Source organism: Plasmodium berghei (assembly GCF_900002375.2).
Source record: "Plasmodium berghei ANKA genome assembly, chromosome: 10".
NCBI classification, from domain to species: domain Eukaryota; phylum Apicomplexa; class Aconoidasida; order Haemosporida; family Plasmodiidae; genus Plasmodium; species Plasmodium berghei.
The window spans coordinates 483,792-504,122 of NC_036168.2; the positions used below are offsets into that span (position 1 = coordinate 483,792).

Here is a 20,331-nt window from a genome sequence, read left to right on the forward strand (position 1 = left end):
AATTATCTTAATTATTTATTCACATTTAAAAACATTTTATCCAATTTGAACTTGAAATTATTTTATAACTTATTTAAAAAAAAAATATTTTACAATTTGTTTACAGCATTGTAAAATAAAAATAAAAACTTTCTCATTACCACTTTGCATACCCATATATTTTTACACCCTTTAGTAAATCCTTCTAATTTTTTCCTTTTTTTTACGTTTTTTTCCCAATAAAAAATACCATTATTTATGTAATTTTAAATCAATATTTCTTATATTCATGAACAGATTAAAACATCAAATTCCCTAAATTAATTATTTAAAATTGTGATAGCATTGTAAATAGTAATTCACTCTTGAAAAATTGGACAAAAAATATTTACATGCATGTTATAGCAGCATTTGAATATCATTATAAAGAACCAAACTTTAGCATATTTTTTTCAGTGTAAATAATTAAAAAAAATTAAAAACATAAAATAAAAAAATATTAAGTAAAAAATATATGTTTGCGCAAATTTTTATCGTAAATATTTTGCTTTAATGAGTTTTTGATGCTGCAAAGATTTGTTCTGTTGCAAATTTTATTGTTTTTAATTTTTAATCGATATCGATTTAATAATATATAAATATATATACGCATTTTTTTCTTTTAATTTTTTCATTTTTAAATATATTATATAATTTTGTCTTTTACTTTTTAATATATAGTGAAAAGACTAACTTTTTATAACATAGACAATAATAATATACGAAAAATATGTATTGATGCATTATATAACGTACAAAAAAAATGTAACATGCAAATAAGTGTGTGTTTGAAATATTTTGTAAATTATAGCTCAAAATAATAATTCGAGAAACATATTTTCTTTTATAACTTTTTAAATATTACTCCTCTCATTTATTAAAATAATATAACATACAATTATGGTGCATATTTACAAATATATATTTTATTTTGTTTGTATACACATAATATATATATATATATAATATGTACGCAAACAGAAATGCCTCAAAAAAAAATAGGAAATAATCGCGAAGGAAATTGTTGAGAATAATATGTCTACAAAAATTTAATTTGTTGAAACATTCTTAAATATGAAAGAGCAAAAAAAAAATATATATAAATATATAGCTATAGTAAAAATTGACCAATGAGACGTTTCGTTAAAGATTTTCCAAAATGAGGGCATATATTTTTATTATCAATTGCTTAATTTTAGGTAAACAAAATAAAGCATATATTACACAAAAAATATCTCAGATTTATCTCAATTATCTAATTATAGCGCAGTTTTAAAATGTACATATTTGAAAAATATATGTCTGCATTCCACCATACATATCTACATGGTATTTTTTATTTTTACAACAGGCAATTTAAAAAATGTTCAAAGCACAAATGATTCAAATAATAAAAGTAATATATATTTATTTAGCTCTTGAATAGACGCAATATACTTCCATTTTATCCCTTACAAATATAATTCATTTGCATAACCTTTTTATATTTTTTCAGATAATATTGGTGTTTCTGAAGAAGCATTATCAAAACTAATGAAAATAAAAAAACTAGAATTGGATATTTTAAAAGATTTCGTAAAAAAAGACACTGGGCATTCAGATATATATAAAAAATTCCATTGCATATCAAGTGATTATATTTCATTTGATAAAAAGGAGGGAAAAGGTACAACAATTTATAAATGTTAATACACAGTTTTTAGAATATATATTTTATCATTTTATTATATTGTTTTATTTTTTGCATTCCTTTTCTTTTATCAAATACTCATTCAGATGGTCAAGCTAACAAGGGAGAATCCGCAAATAAAAGTGAACAAGAAACAAAGGGAAGTAGCTTTATCGATAAAATAACATCCTTTATAGGAATATTTAATTATAATAAAATCAATAATATTTATTCTGAGAAAATTCATCGAATGCATAATAACATAAAGGAAGAGAATAATGTACCTAATGAGGATGCAAGTAACAAAAGTGAATTCATTGAAAATCATGAGATAACTAAAAATGAAAAACCCAACTCATACATGGAATTGTCTACAGAAGAATCTTCATCAAAGGCGTTATTTCCTTTAAGGAAAGAAAAACCTAATGAAAATTATAAAGTAGGAAACTTAGGGTCGTTTTATATGATTTTTGGGGCTAGTAATATAGATTACCCATGGGCTTGTACATGTGACCCCCTTCAGTTAATAGAATATAAAGAAAAAAAAAGGAATTATGTTTTATGTAGTAATCAAGTTGATATGTCCATACAAAACAGTGACTTATATTGCAATCCCAAAAATTCTTCCCATTATTTTTATTTATCTTATATTTTAATTCTTATAATTATAATTATTTCTTTATAAATTTTAAATTTGTATAGTATAGAATATAATGATTTTGTAAGCAATAAATAAAATACTATAATATTTGTGTAATCTTATTTTCATGTTTTTTTTTGTAACTCATTTATTTTTTATGTATACATAAAACTCAAATTATAAAAAACTAATATTTTTTTTGATAAATATTCAGTATAATTTAAGCCAAATTTTGGATATATAATTTTTCAAAAAAAATATAAATGTGTAATGAAGTTTTTAACAATTCTATACCATTAAAAATGTATAAAATGAAGAATGCATTGCCCAGTTTTATTTTATAATTTTGTAAAACAAATAATATATGATAACTTTAAAATATGTTTATATAATTTTCGCTATTTGTGATATATCCTTATATAAACAGCGAATTTTACTATTTTATTGAAAAAAAAATTATTGTTTAAAATTTTTATTTTTTGGGTTTTTTTGCTAAAATTAAAAAATTAATTCTTGTAATGAAGACATTGCATTAAAAAGGGTTGTTAGAAAAGCATGTTAAGCGAGATAAATTGTAGAATATAAATAAAATAAATGCGCACATCCCATTGAATGAGATTGGGGAAACTAGCTATTCAAATAATTAAAAGATAAAGAAATGTGCTGAAATAATCATGAATTGATATATAGCACACATATGTGCAAATATAATTTTAATTCATGAGAAAAAAGGAAATGTGAGATATGCTTTATCTAACTTTATCGCACTGTTAAAATACCTGCAGCTATCAATTTTTGCAATCCGTTAAAAATTTTGGGATCTTTAATATATTCTGAAATAGAATTAGGATTTTCATTTATTTTTTGTAAAATTATTTGAAATTGTGGATCTGAGATAATTTGTTGGATTTCTGGGTCTGCCATTGATTTTTTAATTTGCTCTTCATCGACTTTTTCTGATTTTGACATTTCATCGATTTTGTATACACATCTTTGATATCCTTCTATACATTCTTTATTATTTGGATCTAATTCTAAACCTTTATTATATGCTTGTATTGCTTTATAATAATCTTTCATAAAAAAATGTAAATTTCCTTTTCTACTATATGCTTTGACAAATTTAGGATCCAATTCGATTGCCTTCATAACATCCTCTAAAGCTGATGGATATTCAATTAATTTGGTTAAAGCTGCAGCTCTATTTGAATATAATTTTGCGTCATTTGGATTTCTTCGAATAGCTTCATCATATTCTTTTTTTGCATTTGGAAAATCATTGTTTTTAAAGAATTCATTTCCTTTATTTTTATGTTCTTCTGCTTTAACTGGATCTATATATGCTTCTCTTTCTTCTTTTTCTTTTTTTCTTTCTAGTTCTTTTAAAGCGTTTCTAGTTGCTCTATTATTGTCTTCTACTAATGATTTACGATAAGCTTCTATTGCTTTGTCATAATTTTTTATATTAATATAGCCAATAGCTAATCTATTATACACTTTAGCTACTTGAGAAAATTCTGCTTTAAAATTATATCTATTTTCGATAGCATAAATACAAGTTTCGATACATTTTTCATAGGATTTCATTTCTAAATAAACAGCAGCTTTATTATAATAATACATAATATCATTTGGATTCACTTTTATAGCTTCATCATATTCTTTTAATGCTTCCTCAAATTTTTTTTGTTTATAAAAATCATTACCTTTTAATTTATGTTCTTCACCAAGTATTTCTTCGGGTGTTCTATTTTTTTTTTTTTCTTCTTCTTTCATTTTTCTTTCTTTTTCTTTTTTTTCTTCTTCTTCTTTTTTTCTTTGCCTTTCTCTTTCTGCTTCATAAGATGCTTCATCATTAAATTTTATTCCAAAAAATTTTTCAACACCTTCACTTATTTTAGGATTGCAAGAAGAAAGAATAAAACGAATATTCATTGGATTTGCATTTATAGCTTTAATTGTATTTAATAATTCGGTAGGGTAATTTGAATTTTCTTCTTTATATGATTTTAATCTGGCATCATTATTTATAATATTATTTATATGATTAATATATTCCATATTTTCCATTTCCTTATCTTTTCTTACTTTTTCTAATCCATCTTTTAATGATTTATTATTTGGATCTAATTTCAATCCTTCCAAATAAGTTTTTTCAGAATTATCTAGTTGTCTTAAACCATGCTCAGCGCATGCTTTTCTAATATATCCTTTAGGCCAATCATTTTTTATATTAATACATTTATTAGCACTTTCTAACGCTTCGTAAAATCTTCCTAAACTTGAATAGGCACCCGATAAATTTGAATAAAGAACATGATCAGAAGGGTCATTTTTAATAGCATCAGAAAAATATTTGACTGAATCTTCAAATTTCCCTTCTTGGAAACATTTGTTTCCTAATTCCTTAAATCTTTGAGCTTCTTCTTTGTTTATCATACTTAGAAGGTTATATATTTATTTTTTTATTAAATTAATGACTATAAAAATGTACACGTTTTATCAACTTATATTGGTTTTCACTATATTGTTTGTGTATTCCTATAACAAGCAGTTATATATAGTCAATTTTATTTATTCCAAACATATATATAATTTATTTTTACTTCCCAAAGTAAAGGATATTTGCATAAGTCCTACTTTTAATTTGATGTTGGATATTTTTATTTTTTATTATTTCCTTTTTTTTTTTTTTAAATTAAATATTTTTATATATAATTTTAATTAGGTGAATGTATTATAATTTTTTGTTTTTTAATTAATATAATATTATATAAAAAATAATAAAGCGCTTACTGAATTCTACATAATATTTTTCTTTTATTTTTCTTTTATTTTTTATGTTATTTTTTTATTGTAATTCCCAAGAGAAACCATAATGCAATTTTTATATTTTGAAAATATCGTGTATATTTTTTTAATTTCTCGTTTAGCTAACCAAGTATCAAATTCAGTTATATTTTTTTACTTTTTCGATTTTATATATAATACGTATATATAATTACATGAGGACTGTGCATTGATGTATTTTGTGTATTCAACTTGCATATAAAAATGAAATTTTAGAGGTTACATTTATAACAATAAAATAAAGGTTTTTCATCATTTCGCGTTATTTTAAATACTTTTATTATTTTTTTCCTTATTTAACATAATATGTATGGTTATATATTTTTTTTCAAGATAATTGTAATGTTGCATTTATTTATCAGTAATAAGAACAAATTTAAGCATAAAAAATGTTTACATTTATATAAACACATCGTACTTTATTATTTATGTTATGTTATAAATTCATTTTTTCCATCATTCAAATGGTATATTCCACGTTTTAATTAATAAAAAATTAACTGAAATTTTTAAAAATATATTTTTTATAATATAGGATTGTTATTATTTTTTTCAATTGTTTCACTCTCTATTTACTACACTAATGTATTTTTCCCCTTCTCGCACCATACATATTCCATAAAAATATAAGTATATAAATAGCGTGTTTACCAAAACAAATTATTTTTTTCGTATTAAGTATATTTTGGAATTATATAGTACTGCAATATATTTCCACCACTATGTACTTTTCTCTGAACGTGCTTTTACATTTTTATGGACTTATTATTTTTTAGAGATTTACTACTCCATATATATATTGTGTTTAATTTTTTAATAATATAAAGAAGCAATTAAACAATATTTGAATATATTTAATATGCACAATAATTATGTACATTATTCAAAGCAGATATGTGGGAAAAACCTCCTTGATACATATAGTAAACTTAAAGGTGGCCAGTCTTAAATTTATTCTTTTAATTTTTTTTCGAAAAGAGAAAAAATATATTATAATTATTATTGGAACATTAAAAACAGGTTTAGATGGTTAAAATAGTTAAGTGTTGTTTTGCTTACAATAATATTTAGGGTGGCATATGCATATTATAGTAGTAATAAGAAATTAACAAACAATGCTTGATAAAAATATTTATATACGCATTTTGGGAATGATACAATTTGTATAAAATATTTTATTAAAAAAAGTTTCGCATATATCATACAATATGCTTATTATTTTATTTTTAAATAAAATATAAATACATTTTTAAGACAATTTTTGCTGCTATGTTTCATATATTATTAAATTAGTATACACAAGGTAATATGATAATTATTTTACGCATAAAATTGCGAAATTCTTACATATATGTTTTATAGAAAAATATAAAAAAAGAAACTAGGTTTTATTTACTATGCAATCTCTTATATAAAGATTTATAAATTATATAATGTAAGCATTTTCCCTATTATTTGTGCAAATTGAGTAATGCTACCAAATATGTACATACATTTCACTCAAATTATTAAAATATTAATTTACACAATTAAACTAATAAATAAATTACTTTTCATATATAAAACGTTCGAAATAATATAATGTATAACTGTGAAAATTGAAAATTTGTTATTTTCCCTTTTCCATTTAAATGTTGAATAAATATAAAAAAAAATTTTAGTTTAAAAAAATGAAATGGACTACTAATTTTACTTCATTTTTTTTATGAGAACTTTTGTTTGATTGTTCAAAAGGTCAGGGTATGGGCATTAAAAACGTATTATGTAAAATTAAATGAAATGGCTTTGAGCATAACACATTTTTCTTAACATATTATTATTTAAGTGCCACAATATAAGGGATATAAAAACGAATAAAAATAGTATAAGATTAAGAGAAATGATAACAAATCTAATAATAATTTATTTGCAAATGCCAACATGGGAGAGGGGAAAAAACATTAAATATAATTCAAAAAAATTAAGTAAAATTAGCGAAAATTGCTAAAGTATTGTAATAGCATTATTAGAAATAAGTATAACAATGCTTTTTTTAAATTAATAAAAATATATATGCTAAAGTACTTATGCGTACTGTATTTGAAATATTCCGCATATATTGTGTAAATACTATATGAGCACAAAATATATTTTTTTAAATAATTATGAAATAACTTGAAAAATTGTTTTCATAGTTTTAAATTATAAAAAAGAATTCCTTATAGGAAATAGCATGCTAATATTTCATTATCCATAGATAGTTGGCAAAACGCTTACATAATATGTTTTTTTGTGCACGAAATGAAAAAATAAAAATTCAAATGGTATATTATTTATATAATTAAAGGTAATATTGTAATTTATTGCTTTTGTTATATTATATATATATTATATAATGCACACATAAGCAAATGCTTAAAATATAACCTTTTATTTCCTTTTTTCGATTATGGGTATTTTTCCATTTTTTTTATTTGTTAAAAATAAATATAAATAATGCATTTTAAATAAAAAATATTCATATATTTATGAAAATGCATACACTTTTATGAAAATAAAAAATTATTTTATAGCTTAAATTTATTTAATTTGAAATAAAAGAACTAAAAAATCGAAATTTATAAAGCTCACGATCTTGTAATTAAACAAAATAATGGCAGACAAGTTAACAGAAGAACAAATTTCTGAATTCAAAGAAGCTTTCAGTTTGTTTGATAAAGATGGAGATGGAAGTAAACAATAAAAGAGAGTAGAGAGAGAGAATGCGAAAAAAAAATATATATATGTTAATAAAATAAAATACATATAAAAATTAATAGAATTAAAAAATCATTATTAAAAAAAACTGCATGATTATGTTTATTCTAAGTACTTCATATTAAATATTGTTGGTACATATTACCACTTTCACAGTATCTACCCCATCGCATTTATAATAAGAATGCGGATTACATTACATATATATGCTTGTGCATGGATACAAACATGCACTGATCTCTTATTTATTCGTTTATTTATTTGCCTTTGCAGCCATAACAACAAAGGAACTAGGTACTGTCATGCGATCGTTGGGACAAAACCCAACCGAAGCAGAACTACAAGATATGATAAATGAAATTGACACAGATGGGAATGGATCAATTGATTTCCCAGAATTTTTAACTTTAATGGCAAGAAAAATGAAAGATACAGATACAGAAGAAGAATTAATTGAAGCATTTAGAGTATTTGATAGGGATGGTGATGGATATATCAGTGCTGATGAATTAAGACACGTTATGACAAACCTAGGGGAAAAACTCACAAATGAAGAAGTTGATGAAATGATAAGAGAAGCTGACATAGATGGAGATGGACAAATTAATTATGAGGAGTTTGTTAAAATGATGATAGCTAAATAAATTATTAATATATATGAATATATATACATCGTTGTATGCGTAATATACGTGTAACTGTTTTTTTTAATTTTTATATTAACTTTTCCTTATACATTTTAATGCCATTAACTAATAATATTTTACTTGAAAAAATTCTAAATTTTTATAACTCTAATATAAAATCTGTGAATAATAAAAAATTAGCATAAAGTACGAATTAAACATCGAATATTTGTTTTAAAGGGGCACACATTATGTGCATATAATTTTATTCTTTGAATTTAATTTTTTGCTTATAATTAGATTAAATTAATATAATTTTTTTATTGAAAATAAAAACTTATTTTAAAAAATTAACAAATGGAAGTTAATGAAAAATACGAAAAAAGTAAAGGGTTAATTCTTATATGGTCATATAAAAAAACAAATGAAATAATGTAAACAGTTATTCATTTTTTAAGGGTATAAAATAAGCTTATAAATAATGTTAGCATATTAAAAACAGTGATATAAGTATGTGTAAATATGAAAGAATATAATAATGGATAGTTAAAAAAATATATTTTAAAGGGAATATTGACAAATTATATACTGAAGCACTAAAGAAAATATCATCTTTGTATATTATAGCTTCACATTTCCAAGCAAATGGTGCCACAAATACATTCTTCTCTCTCCTTTACATATACAGTTTATGGTGTTGTATGAATGTGTTAATGTAAGTCAAAAATGTATTATTTTTTATTTGTGATTTAATTTCTTGAAAAAACAATTTATATATATAAAGATTATGATATGATATAATTACATTAGCTGTTAATTCTTTGCATTTTAATAAGTGATGTATATATGATTTAGTTTCTTTTCTTGGTGAATTATTTGATATAATAGAATAATCTAATGCATATTTTGAATCATTTAAATCTATAATAAAAGTATCATTTATTTTTTTGTCTTCAAAATTAATAAGATTAATATCAAACGATTTAGATTGTTCATAATTTATATCTTTTAAATTTATATCCATAGTTATAGCTTTTCCATTCCTTGCTAAATAATAAGGGAAATTTGATTCTATAATATCTATTCCATAATATATACTGTGTAAAATTTCAATTGGATTTCCATTCGATAATTGTATAAATTTTAATTTATTTTCTGGAATTACTTCTAATATATCTTTAATATAGCTAGTTCTCACTTGGTTTGATTCATCATAACCTATACCACTCAACAAATAGCCATTAATAATCGAATCATATTTATCTATCGTTTCTTTTATTGCATTATTTATATTAATAGTAGATGGGACTGATAAAATACATAAAGCCCCATCATTACCATTATTTTTTTCCTTTATTATTTTTATTTTTTCTAAAAAATCATTCATTATGGTTACAATTCTGATTTTTTTTTTTTTGCCTACTTGCTCATTTATTTTTATTTCTTCAGTTGGAATACATAAAATATTTGGTTCAAAAATTTCAATACATTTTATAAAATCATCAATTGAAAAAGTTGAATTACTATTACTATCTTTTAATGTTATAAATTTGTTAATATTTAAATTAAAATTATTTGCTAAAACATTTCGTATATTCATATATCTATAACTATTCTTAAAATCGCAAAAGTTATGTAAGTAACTATTTTTTCCTTTTATATTATTTTTTAAATAATGTTCTTTGGCTTTTTCATAAACATTTAAATTATTATATATTTCAGATAGCGGGCAATTTAAAATAAAAATTTCCTCTATTTTCCTCAGCAATTCTAGATTTATGAATTCTGGTAGCATATCATTTGTTAATATAGTAGTGGTTGGGGTTTCCAAATCGAATATTTTATTTACTCGATATTTATTATTTTCATCCATCTCTTTTTTTATGTATTTCCTTTAGTTGGTATATATCGTAGGCTTATATAATTCCCTTATATTCTATATTCAATAGTATTGGCTTTGTAGCTATTATTTATAATAGCAATATATATTCATGAGAATATGCCTACAATTTCTTATTCATAATTCACAAATTTTGAACCTTAAAAATAAATATAATAAATAATTTATGAAATTTTTGCCAAAAAAAAATAATAAAATTATGAACAATACACAATAATTAAAATGAGAACAATTTAAAATAAACTTGCTAGTTAATAAAAATAGTTAATCCATTTACACTTAAAACAATCTATTAAATGGAAAGAAATGGAAAATTCGCTATTTCCATTTATCGAATTAAAATATCAATTTTTTTAATTAAATAAATCAATTATTTTAAGGATTAAATATTTAAAAGTATATAATACATAGACATAAGAAAAAAACGGCACCTTGTAGAACTTTATTCATACAAAAATTTCAATAACCTCAAAAAATATATTCATCTTTTAAATTTGGCTATAAAATTATTTTATATATTTTTCCCCCGTTATAATATGCATGCGCTTTTTTTTATTTATTATATAATTTCTATGCTCTTCTTTTTATTATTTTTCCCAAAATATTTTTGGACTTATTATTTACTTTTTCAAATATACCACTCGAAAGAAATTTAAAACAAGCAAGCAAAATTTTTTTTTATTTAATTTTATAATAATTCTAAGTGTATTTTTATAAGCATATACCAGGAAATACATATCTTATATATATTATATGCATAATAAGAGTGCAATTTTTACAAATTTTGTATAACATATTTATAAAAAATGGATAGCATCATAATTAACAACTTAACTTATAATTATTATCACCCACTACGAAAAACACGAATTCAGGCTCTAAGCGATTTAAACCTTGTATTTGAAAAGGGTATGCGAATTCTTGTTTGTGGAAAAAATGGAGCTGGAAAAAGTACCTTATTAAGCATTTTAGCTGGAAAAAAGGTATATATTATTCTAGAAAAGTTATAAATATAAATATAAATATATAGATGTGTAAAGAAACAACAATGATAATAAAAATAATACATTGTTTGATATTGTAGCGACAAAATAATAATTTGTCATGTATGCATTTAGAAAATATATTTTTTCTATTCATAATATTATTTTTATTTTAACGAAACATGAAAATGTGTTTTTTTTAGCTTGTAAAAGAGGAATCTGTTTCAGTTTTTAATAAACCAGTTTTCCACGACCTTTCATTAAACGATAGAATAGGATATGTTGGAGAATGGTGGAATGATGGTATATAATAAAAATTAATAATCTATTTAATTTGTTTAAAATGTAGAACAAAAAAATGATGAATAAATATATTATTTTACAACTCTCAAGATTCACTTTTTTTCATAAATTATCTTTATTATGTTCATGTAATATATGCACATATACAGTTTATGTAATACTCTAATAATATATTCATAATATCTTAATCCATGTATAAAATTTTTATAGAATATGCCATGAACATCACAATTAAAAGCATGTTTGCTCAATATGCTGATTCGAAGAGATATAAAAAATTAATGAAATTGTTTGACATAGATGATAGTAAAGTTATATCTGGTATTTCTAAGGGACAGAAAAAAAAAGTTCAAATTGTATCTACTATAATTAAAAGAAAAGATATTTATATTTTTGATGAAGCAGCAGAATCCTTAGATTTAATATCTAGAAAAGTTTTACTCGAGTAAGAAATTATTTCTAAAGTATGATACAATTCATTACTTATATGAATCTCATTCAATATTTATACAATTTTTTTTTAATTTCAGTTTTTTGAAAAATGAATCTATTAAATACAAGTGTATTATAATTTATTCAACTCACATATTTGATTGTATGGACAAATGGTCTACCCATGTTTTATATTTGGCAAAAGGGTCAATATCTTTTTTTTCAGATATAAACAGTATTGTAAGGTATGCCAGAAATATGATAGAAATAAAACAAGATGGATAAAAAATAAATTCCTTTATATATACCTATCCTCATATTTATCTCATATTTTCATTTTATTGATTTTTAATTTAATTTTTATTATTTTATTTCTCTATTTGCAGTGATAACAAATACATTTCAATGGCTGATTTTGTTTTTGACAATATGATGGATGAGACAAACAAAAATGATAAAACTTACAATATTGAAGGTATACCAATATAAATAACATTTTTCGTATCTTTGTTGTTATTTTTTTTTTGAACATCTTCAAAGCAGCATATTAATGTAATCAATTTTTTTTTTTTTATAGAAATTTTGAATCTAGATTCTGAATAGACAAAGATTATATGAATATGCCAAAAAAATGACAGAAAATAAACAAACTCAACACACTATTATTGTATTAACTGATGTAAATAAACATAACGAATAATCTTATGTGTATAAAATGAATATAACAAAGTTAGAACATCAGTTTGCAACACATAAGAAATAATGTATTAAATGTATGAATCTTAATATATGAGAATGAATGAATGAATGAATTAATTAAAAAAAATTATAAAATAATATACTTATTTAATCTATATTTATTTAAAAGAAAATTGTATTTAAAATGATATATGTGTTTTATTATGTCACAAAATATATCATCACAATTTGAAAAGTTTCAAATTAAAAACAAAAAAAAATGTTGACATAGTTAAGGCATATGAAACAAAATTTTTTAATGAAATGTATATATTACTTTTATATTTTTTTGCTTTTATGTGAAAAAAAATATTTTGAAAATTTTAATGTAATCATATTTGAATATAAAGATCATATCCGATGTCTTCCCCTTTTCATTTTTTAGAACAAAAATATATTAGCATTTTTTTTTACATCGGACTTTTTAAATGTGTTTTGAATGTTCAAAAAAAAATACATAGAAAAAATTGTTGAATAATGACTTTAAATAAGCTAAACTATGTTTTAATTTATGATTAAAATAAAAAATACATATCTTAATTATACTATGAATGTTCATGCAATTTAATATATTTTTCATAATTTTTTGTATTTACAAAAATATTGCAAACTGCATATATAGCTTAAATAATATGATCGAAACTTATCACGTCTTTCTATCAATTTGTAGACATGAATTATTTTATTGGCAAATAATTTATATTTCAATGATAGTGTATTAAAACAGTTTGATATTTGTTTTTTCGAATTTAATAAATATTTTTTTCTTGTTTTTTGCTATACTATTTTACGGTTAAATATTATATTCCCCGTGATGTGTTAGGAGCTATACCACTTTATGATAGTTGCTAAGTAATTAATTGTTCTCTACATACTGGGATATGAATTTTGTTTTCCCAACTTGGTGTTCACACTCTGATTCATATTAAAAATTTTTTTTTTTTAATATTTCTTCTTTACTTTCTAATTTATTGGAGTAAAAATTATAAATTTTAATACTTTCCTTATATATCTCATAAACATCTTTTCTCTTTTTTAAATCAAATTGAAAAAAAAAATTAAAAAAATATTTCAATTCCTTAAACTGCGTTTTAATTTTCTTATTAATAAGTTCATTTAATAATTCTTTTTTTTCGTAAATCTTTATATAAATAAAATTATAATAATTGAACAAACTTTCATTAGTAATCATTTCGTATAATAAAGATCCTAATGACCATATGTCACTTTTAGACATGTTTATTTTTTTTTTTTGAAGTTTTTTCTGATTTCCCAATTTTTTTTTTATTAACATTTTTATTTTTTTTAAATATTTATAAAATTCTAATGATACAATTGAATTTTTTCTTAAACTTTTTTTCATATTTATATTATTGTAACGAAGTATACGTATTTTGTCATTTTTTGTATTTAAGCATGAAAATTTACAATTATTTTCAAAGCATGTAATAGTACTATAAAAATAGTTCATTTCACTTTGTTCGTTTTGAAAAATGATATTTTGGGGGATATTTTCAAAGTAAAAACTATCTTGTATTGCTTTTCTTGATTTGATTTCAGTATCTTCTTTTCCATTTTTTTTTTCAATTTTGTACTTATTTTTTGAATATATATATTTATTTTTGTTGATCAAAAGTTCGGGGGCTGCTAATATTTCATTTCCTCGATTTTTTCTGAAAAAAATAAAGTCTGTATCTCTTAAAAAAAACTTACTTTCTCCAAAATCGCTTATAACTATTGATGGAATAGCTATGTGTTGACAATCTTTTTTTTTCATTATGATCTTAAAATATTGTCTATAATGAAAACTAGCCATTGATGTATCAAAATTATTATAAAATTTATTTTGTTTTTTATAGATTGAGTTATTAATTTGATATGAAGGGGGAATGAAATTTAAATATATCTTCCTTTCATTTTCTACAAAATCATCTCTCATAACAATTTGAGATTGAATATTTTTAAGAGTCTGCTTAGTATTACAATTGTTAATATAGTTATTTTTTTTTATTTTATATTTTTTAGACATTAATAATGGGTATGTTTTTTTAAAATTGATCAAAATATTGCATGTATTAATATCAAAATGAATAATTTTTTTTTTATGTACATAAATAATTTGTTCTATTATTTGAATAAAAATATTTAAAATAAATAAAATAAATTTCAACTGAATTATTTTTATATAAATCCGATTTTTTAATATCATAGTGTAACAAGAATACACATTAGTATATCTACATAGATATTTGTAGCAAAATATAAAATTTCCTTTACACCTTTTTGTAATTTTTTTAGTAATTTTCGCTATTTTAAAATTTAAAATTATTTCTTCTGTTCTTTTCTTACACACAATCGGTAAAAAAAACTGCTTTGCATTATTTCGGATTTTTTTTATCTCTTTTAAATAACTTATGTGTGCATAATTCATTAGATCCTTTAAATTGCCTTCATAATATTTCATAAGCAAATAATAAGTAAAACCATTATTATTACAATTTGGAATAATTCCATAACTATACATTTGGCATATCCCTTTTTTTGAGTTTTGAAAAGTGAGAAGACATTTAACTTCATTAAAAATATTTTTAAAAATATAATTTTCATTTATATTGTTAGCTATATCTATTAATTTTATTATAAAAAATTTATTATTAAATATATTATAAGAACATAAAAATATTTTTCCATTACCATGCTCATTTATTTTTTTTAAGAATGTTATATTTTTTAAATTTTTTACAACAGACAAATGGTAGAGTATTGATTTTACTTGATCATTGATAAAATATTTCTTTCTTTCGTTTTTTATATTTTCAATAATTTTTTTTTTTTTCCTAATATGGTTAATACTATTTATGAAAGATTGAATAATTTGTATGATGGGTAAATTCTCTGAATTGATTAACTCAGAAAAATGGAAATATTTATCAAATATTTTTAACCATATTTTTAGCAATTTTTTTATTTTTTTATTTTTTTTAAATACTTTTTTTTCAATCTTTTTATTTATATTTTGATATTCATCATAATAATTCTCATTAAAATATAAATCGTTAAGGCATTTTTTATTGTATGAAGTTATTAAGGAAAAAATTAATAGAATAATCCATGTCTTAATGGAAATAATTTCATCATTTAGTTTATCTTTATATCGGTTTTTATATTTAATTTGATCAATTAAATTATAATTTTCACATTTTAAGTATTTCCCTTCCACTTTATGAAAATTGTGTTTCAAATTTTTATTTCCATAGCATTCTTCACTTGCTAATACTAACTTATTTGTAGAAATATTTTTCGAATATTCAATCTTATCTATATATTTTCCAAATACATGCTTCATTATTTTTGATGATATTTCATCTGAAAAAATATTAAAATTTTCATCATATTCATAAGATGCACAATTAACAAAAGAATTAGAAGATTTTATAATTTTGTCTAAACATAATGGAGGTATAATATTTTTCCCCAATATTGTTTTCTTATCATGTTTATTACATTGAGAATTTGTATTATGATTCGAATTAGAAGAAATATGTATTTTAGTACAATTTTTATCAACATATTTTTGGTAAGCCATATCGCAAGCACCCTTATTTGTAGACTGTCTTTTTTTATTAGCACTAATAATAAAGTTTATTTTATTACTTTTGGATATCCCATTTTTTTCTTTTTTTCTTATTTCAAAGCATCCACCTTTAATATAATGTAACAAAAATTCTAAAATTTTAATTTTATAAAAATAGAGTTGCAAAGCAATATTTTTTTGCTCAGACAATAAGACAAGTATTTTTAAAAAAATTGTCATAAATTTTGAAATATTTTTTTCTTTTTTCCTTTTGTAGCATATTAATATAATTAAAAACAAATAATATTTATTTATCATTCTTATGTATATTTTATTTTTTGAATTTATTATAAATTTTCTAAAGTATGTCATTCTGGAAAATAAGGTATATATTGTGTGGTCGAAGGAAAGAAACTCGATTTTTCTCTGTATACAATTTCTTTCTTTTATTCTTTTACTTTTTATTATATAGTTTATAAAATTTGAATAAAATTTTAAAACTGTTTCATCAAACTCAAAATATTTGTAAATTAATGTCGTATCTTTTTCCTTACTTCGATAAATTATTTTACGTATAACTTCATTCGATAGGTTCTCTAGTTTGGTTTTATTAGACACATTATTATAATATTTTGAAATATAAAAAATAAATGATTCAAAAAAATAAAGAAATTTTTTTTTAAAAAACATATATGCTAGGTGATTTCCCAATATATAGTACATACTTTCTCCCCTCATTTTGTAATATGCCCATTTTTTTGATGAGCATTTTTTATTATCTTTAATAAAACATTTATTGTTTTTTATAAACAAACTATTCATATCTCTTAATAACATTAATACAAAATTTATTAGAATTATTTTCATATTATTGTTATACTTAATGTTGTAATTATACATCTTTGATAGATTAGTCAAAACCTTCCATGTTTTTATAATATAATAAGTTAAAGACAAAATGCTTGATCTGTAAAAAAAATTATCGTTATTTTTTTTTTTTTTCATTTTTTTTTTTTTTTTGATGAATTTTTTTAAATTTGTTATCACCCCGCTAATACTATGCTTTGTCTGCAAAATTCCGTATTTGTTTATAATTATAATTTTCATAAGTATATATTTTTTTTTTACATTTGATCTATATTTTATCAAGCTTTTTAACAAAACATTTATATATAAAGAAAAAATATACAAAAATAACTGTGTGAATAATAAACTGGCCTTAATATAAGAATCAATATTCATTTCGTAGATATGCATTGATGGTTTTTCTTTATTGAAATATGTGCATTGTTTACATTGTAACATGTCTGAAGCAATAATTTGCACGCATTTGTAATTTATTCCCTTATTGCTTTTTTCATTTGTCTTCCCTACTTGATGATTTCTTGTATTTTCCTCATTAAAATTAGTTTCGTAACAAAATGAATCATAAATAAAAGTCCGGTTATGATAATTTTCCAATATTCTTAAAACATGCTCAAATAGACTTTTATGATAATATAGAAAATTTTTTAGTATTAGTAAGTTTTTTAAAATGCTAATATAATTTTCATTCTTAATATTTGAAATAATATCTTTAATTTTTGAACAAATTTTAAAAATTATTTTTTGTTTTTTCTTAACAAATTGATATAAAAAAAAAAATAGACAACACCCATTTTGTGAGTAAAATGATTTTTTTTCAAAATTTAAGAACTCTCTTAAATTATTATATTGTTTTTTTCTAAATGCATAAAAGAATGGAATATCATTTTTTATTTTTAGCTTAATAGCACAAACTTTTATAGGTTGTTTTTCAAAACGAATCATATTTTTAAAAGCTAAGTTATTTTTTTTTAGTAAGTTAAAAAGAGAGCTATTATTAATATTAAATATAAAATGGATATTTTGGGTTTTTTTTTTGAAAATAAAATTGATAAATTCATTTTTTACAATTTTATTATAGCTAGAACAAATAGTCTTGTTCTGTTTTTTAAATGAAAAAATATAAAATATAATTCTTAGGAAGTTGTTCAAATATTTGCATAAAGATAATATAACTTTATCTTTACAATGAACAGTTTTTACATTGTTTTTTTTAATTTTCATATACTTCGTTCTATTCATTTTTTTATTATTAATTTTTTTTTTTTTTTTTTTAAGACAATCAGGATCTTTAAAAGAGCATAAATTTATTCTTTGAATGTTCTTTTTACTATGTTTATTATTTTTTTTTATAGTTATATAGTTAATATTTCCATTATCTTTGCCTTTTTTATAAAAATAAATGAATTTAACTCGATGAAATATATTATCCTTTGACAATTTGTCCTTTAAAATATTATTATCACACATAAAATAACTTTTATTTATTTTTTGAAAAGCACAAATTTTATGAGACAACCCAGAGACTGTAATAATGTCATTTGCTAAATTAGTAAAATATTTTATTTTTTTTTTCCTTTTTTCTGACAATATTTTATTTAAATAATAGGAAGGATTATATTTAAAGAAAATCAAAATAACTCGAAAGAGCTGTTTATAATTATTTGCTCCATTTTTCCCACTTTTTAGAAGCCAGCCTTTGGTATTATAATTTTGGTTACTAGTTATATTCCCATATGAATCGTTTTTTTTTTTTAAAATCTTTAAAAAGTTTCCTCGTATATTTTCACCATTTTTGTGAGTGTGCATGATATACCTGTTGTTACCACTAAATTTTTTAGTTTTATAATTATCACCATTATATTCATTATTGTTGTTTCCTTTGAAAGGTAGGTAACCATTTTGTCTTAAACTGTTTTTATGTTTCGTAAGAATAATGCACAAATTTTTAAAAACATTATAGTATATATTTATTAAATATGTTTTTATTAATGAATATTTTGGAAAATATTTTTTTTCGATATAATATCCCTCAAATTGTGACTTTAAATGGAAACATTTTTTTTTACATTTACTTAGGTACAAAACTTTACACACAAATTTTAAAAGTTTATAAATATATTTAGCAATATGCTTATTTAAAATAACTTTTATAACGTTATAAAAATTATCATCATTATTATTAATAAACTTAAAAATTATTTTAACTATATATACATGCTTATTAATATCCTTAAAACGGTGGTGTTTTTTTTTTATTATATTATTTTTTAAATGCACATTCAAAAGTGTGTGCATATAATGGGGTTCCTTATTTCTTAATTTCTTCGTAAAATACATTTCTACATATTTGTTTGTTTTTTATTTTTTTAAAAATAAGATTGGTCGGTGTTGTCATTCCAATCCCTATTACAATGTTCTACTTTCATATTTTGAAAATAATTAGCAAGGTGTATATATACATAATGTTTTTTGTTTTCTTCTTTTTAGACAATATATCTTTATTCTTATTAACATAGATATATATTTATGTATAATGTTTCCCGCAAATTTATCATATCCAAGGAATTCATTATGAAAATGTAATAATAACAATTGGCTTAAAAGTATATGTAAAATAACAATTTTAATTATAAAACATAAAATTCAAAGTGTTTTAAATAGTTGGAAATAATAAGCGGATAAAAAAATAAAAACAAAACATAAAGCATAGTTTGATTGCTTCTATACAAATTTATTGCCAAATCAAAATATATAATTCTTTATGGCAATATATTTTATGGAAATATTTTTTTTTTCGTCACCTATGATTTTTTAAATATCCTTTTAAGTCACATTTGCTTAATTTAGGACTTAATATGTATTTTCTTTTATATATATTTGTCTTTCATAAATAAAACTACATACTAAATTAATTATTTTTTTTTTTGTGTACTTTTCGCTGATCGCATTTTTATTTCACCTGTTAGTATATTTAAACTATTCTGAAAATATTAAG

At 21.1% G+C, this 20,331-nt stretch overlaps 6 protein-coding genes across 6 annotated transcripts; 3 read left to right on the forward strand and 3 right to left on the reverse strand.

Annotated features, from left to right (window-relative positions):
* Positions 1–1,177: 1,177 nt before the first annotated feature.
* Positions 1,178–2,372, forward strand: PBANKA_1010400 (conserved protein, unknown function; the record flags this gene model as incomplete). The annotated part of the gene is made up of 4 exons (XM_034565182.1): positions 1,178–1,217; positions 1,370–1,414; positions 1,514–1,684; positions 1,795–2,372. 4 exons carry the CDS (start codon positions 1,178–1,180, stop codon positions 2,370–2,372), a joined length of 834 nt encoding a protein of 277 aa, XP_034421904.1.
* A 714-nt stretch (positions 2,373–3,086) lies between these two features.
* On the reverse strand, positions 3,087–4,766 carry PBANKA_1010500 (Hsp70/Hsp90 organizing protein, putative; the record flags this gene model as incomplete). Its single annotated transcript, XM_034565183.1, has 1 exon — positions 3,087–4,766. One exon carries the CDS (start codon positions 4,764–4,766, stop codon positions 3,087–3,089), a length of 1,680 nt encoding a protein of 559 aa, XP_034421905.1.
* Positions 4,767–7,809: 3,043 nt separating this feature from the next.
* PBANKA_1010600 (calmodulin, putative) lies at positions 7,810–8,557 on the forward strand (the record flags this gene model as incomplete). Its single annotated transcript, XM_034565184.1, has 2 exons — positions 7,810–7,888; positions 8,187–8,557. 2 exons carry the CDS (start codon positions 7,810–7,812, stop codon positions 8,555–8,557), a joined length of 450 nt encoding a protein of 149 aa, XP_034421906.1.
* A 658-nt stretch (positions 8,558–9,215) lies between these two features.
* Positions 9,216–10,412, reverse strand: PBANKA_1010700 (queuine tRNA-ribosyltransferase, putative; the record flags this gene model as incomplete). Its single annotated transcript, XM_034565185.1, has 1 exon — positions 9,216–10,412. The coding sequence occupies one exon, from the start codon at positions 10,410–10,412 to the stop codon at positions 9,216–9,218; it is 1,197 nt and encodes a 398-aa protein (XP_034421907.1).
* Positions 10,413–11,245: 833 nt separating this feature from the next.
* PBANKA_1010800 (CCR4-associated factor 16, putative) lies at positions 11,246–12,760 on the forward strand (the record flags this gene model as incomplete). Its single annotated transcript, XM_034565187.1, has 6 exons — positions 11,246–11,422; positions 11,626–11,725; positions 11,936–12,170; positions 12,256–12,402; positions 12,544–12,632; positions 12,735–12,760. The coding sequence occupies 6 exons, from the start codon at positions 11,246–11,248 to the stop codon at positions 12,758–12,760; spliced, it is 774 nt and encodes a 257-aa protein (XP_034421908.1).
* Positions 12,761–13,820: 1,060 nt separating this feature from the next.
* Positions 13,821–19,673, reverse strand: PBANKA_1010900 (protein kinase, putative; the record flags this gene model as incomplete). The annotated part of the gene is made up of 1 exon (XM_034565188.1): positions 13,821–19,673. The coding sequence occupies one exon, from the start codon at positions 19,671–19,673 to the stop codon at positions 13,821–13,823; it is 5,853 nt and encodes a 1,950-aa protein (XP_034421909.1).
* Positions 19,674–20,331: the final 658 nt, after the last annotated feature.